Source organism: Podarcis gaigeae (genome assembly GCF_964106915.1).
Source record: "Podarcis gaigeae genome assembly, chromosome: 5".
Lineage (NCBI taxonomy): Eukaryota > Metazoa > Chordata > Lepidosauria > Squamata > Lacertidae > Podarcis > Podarcis gaigeae.
The window spans coordinates 61912514-61921176 of record NC_139681.1 but is presented as its reverse complement, the minus strand read 5'-3'; the positions used below and the strand labels follow the sequence as shown (position 1 = coordinate 61921176).

At 41.9% G+C, this 8663-nt stretch overlaps 1 protein-coding gene across 1 annotated transcript; it reads left to right on the top strand.

Annotated features, from left to right (window-relative positions):
- The first annotated feature begins 173 nt into the window (after window positions 1-173).
- LOC310845996 (uncharacterized protein) lies at window positions 174-3901 on the top strand. Its single transcript, XM_083741967.1, has 2 exons — window positions 174-310; window positions 1871-3901. The coding sequence occupies exon 2, from the start codon at window positions 1900-1902 to the stop codon at window positions 2776-2778; it is 879 nt and encodes a 292-aa protein (XP_083598093.1). The 5' UTR covers window positions 174-310; window positions 1871-1899; the 3' UTR covers window positions 2779-3901.
- Window positions 3902-8663: the final 4762 nt, after the last annotated feature.

Below are 8663 nucleotides of genomic sequence, written 5' to 3'. Positions count from 1 at the left end.
GGCCTCACAGGGCCGGTTTTCGCCTTAGCTGCAAAAACGGAACTATAATTTAGCTACCAACGCCCAGTTTATTTTTTCAAAGCAACTCGGTGAATGACAGTTGAGATCATAGAGACGTCGGCATGAGAGACCACCACAGGGGAAGGGTTGCTCGCGCTGCCCTTCCTCAAGATGGCGGCGGCGGCACCGCTTTCCCTTTTCCCGCTGCGTAGGGCTCGCTCGCTCGCTCTCACTTACCAAGATGGCGAAGGATGGGCCGCGGGCTTTTAATTGACGCTTTACCTCTTCTGGCTGGTTCTGCTGATCGAAGGCAGGTTTTGGGGATAACGGGATAGGCGGGATTAGAGCCGGACAGGCCGGGCTATTCAACGGTTGGCCGGCCGGGCAGGGGAAACGGCGCCTGGGCCTCAGGCGGCTTCGGCCTGGGAGTGGGGAGGAACTTGCTGGGGCTGAGGGAGGGCGGCCGGGCCCCACCCCCATCCGCCTCATGGCGCCTGTGGCGGCTTTCGCCTCATTGGCGTTATTTTCCAGGCAGGAATAAGGGCTGGCAACTGCCTTACGTGGAGTGCCTGGTGCCCTGCTTTGCAGACGGGCAGTGGGGCGCGCAGGTGTTCTCTGGTGCTCTTGACAGCCCCGTGGTTTGAGGCGGTGCAGGGTTGGTCCGCTTGACAGGTTTTAGAAAGATCCCTTCCTTCTCGGTGGGCTGTTTTAATCCCCCCTGTTGACCTCCAGAACGTGATCCCCGGACGCTATGCTCTCAAGCCTCTTTGGTTTAGTGCACTACCTGCGCTCATAGTTTCCAGGACCTAGCGCGGACTTTCATAAATTCCGTGATTGCATCGCCTTAAAAATCCAAGTTTTGAGCCCTTCAGTTGAGAATTTGCTTACAGTTTGAAAATAGGAAATTGCCTGAAGGCTAAAACTTGGAAGCATAATTGTATATATGCTGACAGGTGCTATTTGTATTTATTTGCCTGTTTCCATTCTGGGATTCGGGTTTCCTTTAGAAAAATACTCTGTTCCATTTCAGATTGCAACACTATGCACATCTGGGAGGAAATGCTGTAGTCAACTCATTGGGACTTACTTGTGAATATATATGCATCAGGTTGCACTGACAGGAAGATTAATGTAATTATACCAGGGCACTTATTGCAGCAGGCAGCTTTGAAAAAGCAAGGTTGAGGAAAAGGTACAGCTACTTGGAACTGTTGCAGTGCAATCTGTTAAAGGCTACCTGTGTGATAGGAGAGATGTTGTAAATAAATATTTTTAAAGATTTGAAGGTAACTTGGCCACCACAGATTTCTGAGTTATAATGGACAGAATACAAGTATTAAGACTGCTTGTTGAGGTGATTTGTAGTTAATCGGAGAAACACCTGTGCCATTGCTAGAAGGCTTTTTGTGAATTCCCTAATAGGGTTTAATAGATGGTATCTAATGTTAATCGTGCTCAAAGGAGACCCACTGAAATCAACGGACAAGTACTGTGGGTCTACCTTGTATGCTATTGCACTATATTTTTAAATATTAAAATATAAGAACATACTGAATTATATATGAATGATTTAGCTGTGCCAATGACAGATCATGGGGGAAATTCAGACTGCAGCTAACATGAATAAAATACTTTATTGATGCTTTACTGCTCAACAAGTCAGTTTTGTTTTTCAGATAGGAACATACTTAGTTCAAATGGGTAGAACTAAGTAATGCTCTCTCCATAAATTACTTGATTGTCTATGTTGGCTGCAGTCCTGAACACTTTGACCACCTTGACTTACATATTCTTAGCTTCACATAATTCAGTTTTTCTTTTTATTCTTGTTGCTACTCTATTTCAGCTTCTTAATATCTCTTTATTTCAGCTTTTGGTATAAAGAGACACTGGAAAGGAATGATGGCGGCTTTGGATACTAAAGCAAAAGCAAAAAAAACTCTGGGAACAGTTGATTATGTGGAGTCATCAGAATTTGCACAAGGAATTCTGCCTACCAAGAAGGATGTCATTCAAAACATGCTATATCTATTGCACCCGAAAAGGGCTGGGCAAGCCCAGCGATCCAAAGAAGATGCTGCCCAGTTGCTTGCTGAACTTCTGCAGGAGCACTGGTTGTTTTGCAATTTGTATACCATAGCAACACAAAGCATAAAGAAGCATATTCTTAAGGTGTATGAGGAATTTTCAAAATTATATCAGTCCAGAAAGCGAAGAAAAAATGAGTTGTTTACACAGAAAGCAGATGATTTCAACAGGAGTTCAGAGCAGCTTTTTGACATATTTTGTACAGACACAGGAACAAGAGAGAAATTGGAGCAATACAGTGGTGTGAAGATGACTGACATTGAGTGGAAATTTCTTGAAGATCAGAGGAGTGAAAGAAAAATGTACTTTGAGGATTTCGTGGACAAGAAACAAATGGAAACAATAGAAAGACGAAGAAAAGTAGAATCACTGGAGCACTTCAGAAAGATTGCAGAAGAAGAGAAAGATGCATGTAAGCGTAAAGGAATGGCTTCCAATAGAGATGAGCAGCCAGTTGAAGATGTCAGCAGTAGGAAGAAAGATGACCCCTGCCTTGGACGCAGCAAAGGAATTGGGAACTTTTCACATAAGGCAAAAAGAAAGCGCCTATCTTCTGGCTGGATTACTGGGACAGCATCTTCAACTAGCTATAGCGAGTCAGTTGCACCTGAATGTCAACATATACGTATGAGCATCAGAAAAGTCAGACCAGGGTTCTATGAGACTTTTGACAAATATGAAAACTGCTAGCCCAACATTCAAAATCTGTTTCTGTTGAAGTTTTGGGAGGTCTTAATACCCTGACTAATTGGAAGTTGATGTAGATAATTTTGTTGGGCTCCATTAATGTACAGCAACACCACCAAAGCAATGGCACCAGTAGAAATGGGCTTTTAGCTTACTGAGAAAGTAAGATTTGTTTAGGCCTGTACTGATACTTTCACAAGGTGAAAGTACTGTATACTAAAAAGCTATAGTGTAGCGAAGAAAAACCAATGTTTGGATGTTAAAGCAAACCAAATGCACAATAGTAGGTTATGTTATATAATAACAATTTAACCACTGGAACAGACTTCTTAGGAAGGTGGTGCATTCTCCATTTCATACAGTCTTCATGTTGGGCTGGACACTCCTAAAAAAACATTTTGCTGAAATGTTGTATAGTGACCTGAAATAGAAGTGTGAGGAGAAAATGCAGACTCTCCTGCAGGAGAGTCATATTATATAACCTGTTGCCCATTCCAACCTCAGTGTCTCCCAAGACTGGAAGACCATGTACAATTAAAATAAAAAATGGTAACTAGTGAGATGGCAGCTAAAAGGGGAACATGGTTATGGGGCTGTGTGTCACAATGCAGGATCTTTTTGAGACTCACAATAGACTGCTAACTTCCTGCCTGTTAAAACAGTAAGTAAGTAAGTAAGTAAGTAAGCACACCTGAAGGGAAAACAGTAATTGGCTAAATTACCTAAAAAGTACAATAGTTTCCTGTAATGCCCACCTCCATACCTTGATAATACTTGTATGGTCTTAAGAGACTGACCATATACAATTTGCCATTACTTCATTGAGACTTTGCAGGTGAAAGAAAATAGGTTTCCTCTGTTTGATCTTGCAGATATTTAGTTCCTAAAATACCTATACAGTTCTGAAAAGCAGCTTTTGATAGATAGCATTGGCTCATGTGAGAAGAAGAAAAAAGGGTCAGGAAATTTTAAAAATGGCTTTTGGTATAAATGTGGTGGTAACAACTATTTGTATATTTTCTGCATTCTTAGCAATTAAATATCAGTGGTGAGAAATATATGTGGAAAAGTAGAATTTGTAATTGAAAATATTTGAGACATAAACATGTATAATGCACTGAACATAGCATTGGGTTGGAACTGCCTTACAAATTATTTTAAAGGTGTTTAATTCTTCTTTTCATTGAGTAAGGATTGGAAATGAATGCACTGCAATGTTTGCTACAGTGGAAGGACGTAGCTGCACTGCAGTTATAATGTCCACTGAAACAGAAGCAAGTCCTTCCGTCTTGAGAAATTTGTAGCTCTGCCTGCAGTGAGCGTTGGTAATACGGATTGCAGCCCTTTCAAAGCTAGGCAAAACTTCTGTTTTCATACCTCACTGGTTTTTCCCCAGCATACAGATGGCTAGTTTTCACAGTCTCAGATCCAGACATATTGTATGCATGATGGTCTGTGCATGTACTGTTACATTACATGACCTCTGGATCACATGGTGTATACACAGACATCCACATATGGAATTGCTGTAATCTTATCTCTGGAAAGTCACAAACACCCGGCAACACACCCATACCCATACCCATGTTTCCCATCATGTTGGGAAGAGTATATTCCTCAGTACACTGCCCCATTGGCTGTATAGTAGTTAAATCCTAGAAATCATGGGGTATTGGGAATGGTTTATAGATATATGTACATCGCTTGATCTATCACCACCTAATGGTTCTTGGCTGAAGATGTGAACTGTGCACCAAAATGCTGTATGGTGGAATTAACGTTGAGCGATAAAACTGGCCTGTTAAAGTTAGCATAATCTTTTAAATTCTGCTCACATAATTTCCATAAATACAGGTACTTCAGAATATTAAATGGTTACTTTTAGGCAAAGGGCACCTGTCTAGCCCAAAATCCTAATAACAAATTGCCATCATTTATTTTGTTACCCTTTGCCAGAAATAGTTTTATTTCAACTGTTGCCTTTTTTCATATGGACCAAAAATGTAACTTTATGCAGCATTATATGCATGTTGTGTCAAGCTAAGGAACAGTGATTTATTACTACATCTGCCCTTGCTTATACATTTGATTTCCCATATGAGAAGTAGCCCCGCTCTAAAACCATGTCAAAAAGGCTGACTGGAGAGACGATTGATGCAATTAATTGTAATGTAATTGGGTGATGTGCATTATGTCAGTAATACAAGCAGTTTTACTGGATCTTTGAAGCAATAAAAGCACCCTCTTTTTTTCGTGAAAACAAGTGAGCCATCACTAATGCTTCCATTAAAATTTGTCTCCTTTAAAGTTTTTAGATGAGTATCTCCAAATGTTTGCATTCAGTAGTCATAGTTAATTTTGAAGTTGTGTTACCATTCCCAGTCAATATAAGCTAACCAAATATCTAAAATTATCATTCCTCGTTGGTCCTAATATTAAATGCCTTCCCAAATTGCAATATATTTTCTGCACAGGCACAGGAAATTGTCAGAATGAGGTTCAGTCACTCTGAGTTTAATGTTTTAGGGATCAAAAATCTTTTTTGTTTCTTGGAAGGGGTAATTCAAATGATATCTGTTCTGTAGCATACATACAAATGCCTCACTCCATACATTGCAAAAAAAAGCTAATTTTTCTTTTTCCATGTGTTCGTATTGATTGGTTAGGTTCATTTAAAACTCAAAGTAATGGGGGGGGGATATATGATTTAGTAGTAAGTGTGTGATTGAATTAATCCTACTTTTTTTTTAAAAAAAAGTATGAATAATCAGGCCCAGTGCTAAAGGTTTCTGGAATTTGTTGATGACAGGCCTGCCAAAAGATCATGTTGATTTTCTTGATAGACTGGTCATGTTCAAAAGAAGCAGCAAAAGAGAAAGTGTTGATTGGTTCTGCTTCTGAAAATTTTGACATTTTGTGTTCTCTGATGACATAAAATGTCAGATGCTTCTGCATGTATAGGAGTGTCTGATTACCAAGACTGCATTTCTAAACAGACTAGTAAGCCTCTTGCTCTGCCTGAGGGTTTTTCATCAAATCCGTCCACTCTCTTCCTACTTTCATACTCGAAAGACTTGATTTATTTACAATATATACTATTTTCCAACAAGAGCTTCTCTTAGAAGGAGAGCAATTAAATTATTCTCAAGCACAGTCATGCAACACTTTCACCTGCGTCTTGTAGGCCTCAGTGGGCAGATGATAGCTGCAGCTTCTGCTTTCAGAACTCTCGGTGGAGGTGCTGGGGGACCAGAACTATAAGAAGTCCTCTCCCCAGCCCTCTTGTTGCCGTTGCTGCCTCACTCGGCTTAAGAGGTGCACAGGGGAATAGCCCCTTGAAAGTGTTGCCAAGCACCAGGCCTAGGTAACACAAGGTGCTAATGTCCTTGATCCTTGGCAGCAATAATGTTCTTTAACAACCACTTGGAAATCTACTCTGCTGCAAAATGTGGTGCCTTGCTTCTTGCAGCAGGCGATATCTTGTACCAAAGTCACAGTATGCTTGTGGCTATCTGTCGTCTTCCAGGTATAGCATGCTCCTGTTACCCAATAAAGTTTTAAAAAATTGAATCCTACATGGCTTGAGAAAAGCTCGCAATGATCTGCTCAGAGACTTACAATTGGCTGTCTTCGTCATCTTGATGGTGTAATCTGTGCACCATGGGAGTGGGGCTTTTTTTTGGGGGGGGGGGAAGTAGTGCCTAGAAAAAGATTGTTGGATGACCAAAACTTTTCAACAATAATTACAATTTTAGCTAGGAACCTTCTGCTGTAAGCATATGAATGACTATCTTTTGATCTCTTAGCTAAAACTGCAGCTAACTGTGGCTTCCATGGAGAATTCCATATACTCATTTGGAGCCTTTCCTCACAAATAGAAACATCAAGGGTGTGCATAAATACCGAGTCAAACCATTGGTTCTAGGATTTCAGATGGGAGTCTTAACTAGCCTTACCTGGAGATAACTGGGGATTAAACCTGGGAGCTTCTTTGCACAGTCTCCAATGCAAAAACTGGAGATGTGGCTGAATGCCTCACTCTATGGACACTGCTCTGTTCCTTGTCTTCAGGGGCATGTGATAGCATTGGCACCACTTTCTCCACAGGTGGACTATGGAGCCAAACAGCCATACTGTGGTTTATCCTATCTCACTCACCTTGGCCCCCGTGATCTCCCCTTGGGAAATGCTGATTGGGGTGGGACTAGGGCACTGAATGCAGCCGTCTGAAGGCGCCCTACATTGTATGTTTCCTCTGGAGCTCCAGCCATCCAACAGGTACAGAGGTGGAAATCCAGCATGTCTCTGCTGCTGCCCATTGGCTTCAGACTTTAGGGGAATAGTAGAGGCACTCCCTTTTGTCCCTGACTTCATGCTGCACTTCACAGATGCTGTGCGAGATCTGGGGCAAGGCAAGAACACCTCTTGGGGCAGGGGCATGTTCTGGTGATTAGAAGAAAGAGAAAAGTGGGTGGCAGGAAGAGATGGCTCCACCCAACATAGGCTCAGACCCCAAATGACACTTGTGAGTCAGTGGCCCTCCATAGAAATAAGCTTTCCCACCTACTAAGTATGATTTTCAATACAGTGGTACCTTGGGTTAAGAACTTAATTCGTTCTGGAGGTCTGTTCTTAACCTGAAACTGTTCTTAGCCTGAAGCATCACTTTAGCTAGTGGGGCCTCCTGCTGCTGCTGCGCCACCGCTGCACGATTTCTGTTCTCATCCTGAAGCAAAGTTCTTAACCCGAGGTAATATTTCTGGGTTAGCAGAGTCTGTAACCTGAAGTGTATGTAACCCAAGGTACCACTATAGTAAAGAGCAGGGGTCAGCAAACTTTTTCAGCAGGGGGATGGTGCACTGTCCCTCAGACCTTGGGGTGGGCCGGACTATATTTGGGGGGGGGGGGGAATGAACAAGTTCCTATGCCCCACAAATAACCCAGAAATGCATTTTAAATAAAAGCACACATTCTACTCATGTAAAATCACGCTAAGTCCTGGACCATGCGCGGGCCAGATTTAGAAGGCAATTGGGCCAGATCCAACACCTGGGCCTTAGTTTGCCTACCCATGGTAAAGAGAATAGGGGCAGACATAGAATTAGTTGGTTCTGGCTCCATCTCCACTTGGTCTCTCAGCTTTTTGCTCTGCCAGTTCCATGGGCCATGGAGAAGAAAAGGTGGTTAAACGAGTATGACGTTTTTAAAGGGGGAGGGTTTAAATTTGCCCCCCCCCAAAGTGACCACAGAGTAATTGAAGTTGTGTACCCCTATTTTAGGTGACTATAAATAAGCCTTGTCCTTTTTTTAGCTTCATCCAGTAGGAAGAGTTCCATGCAGTTAAGAGATAATAGCTAGGTATCAAACTTTATAAATCCTGCTACTGACAGCAATGTTTCAAGGTGCTTTGAAGCCAGTGGTATGCTTGGGAGTTTGCATGAGTTTTCATCTCTGAACTTGTTCTCCCAGATTTAGCATGTAAAAAGTAAACAAACCCACCCACTGCTTGTAATTAACTGCTGCCAGCCATCCTGAATTACACTGGAGAACAATTAAGAGAAGTGTTTGGTTTCTAAAATAATTCTGGGAAGTCCATTGAAGTTTGGAAGGGTGGGGCAACCCACAGATCTTACTAGGAGCATCATAACCAGCAATCCTTAGCTACTTGCAGAAACGATTTGGAGAAGCAACTCTTATTTGTGGACCTAAGGATTTCTTCCCTATCAATCTGCAATAAAGGATCCCTTGATTTGACTTAAAGATGGAAAATATTACGGGCTGCCAGCCAGTCAACAATGTACTTGTTTGCCTAGTAGAACCATGTTCCACCAGAAAACTGATATCAGGTTCTCAATGGACCATATAATCTGGGTTTCCCCAAATTTCTG

Bases quoted from the DNA above. Each gene is read 5' to 3' on its own strand.
- LOC310845996 (XM_083741967.1), top strand. From the start codon at position 1,900: ATGATGGCGGCTTTGGATACTAAAGCAAAAGCAAAAAAAACTCTGGGA.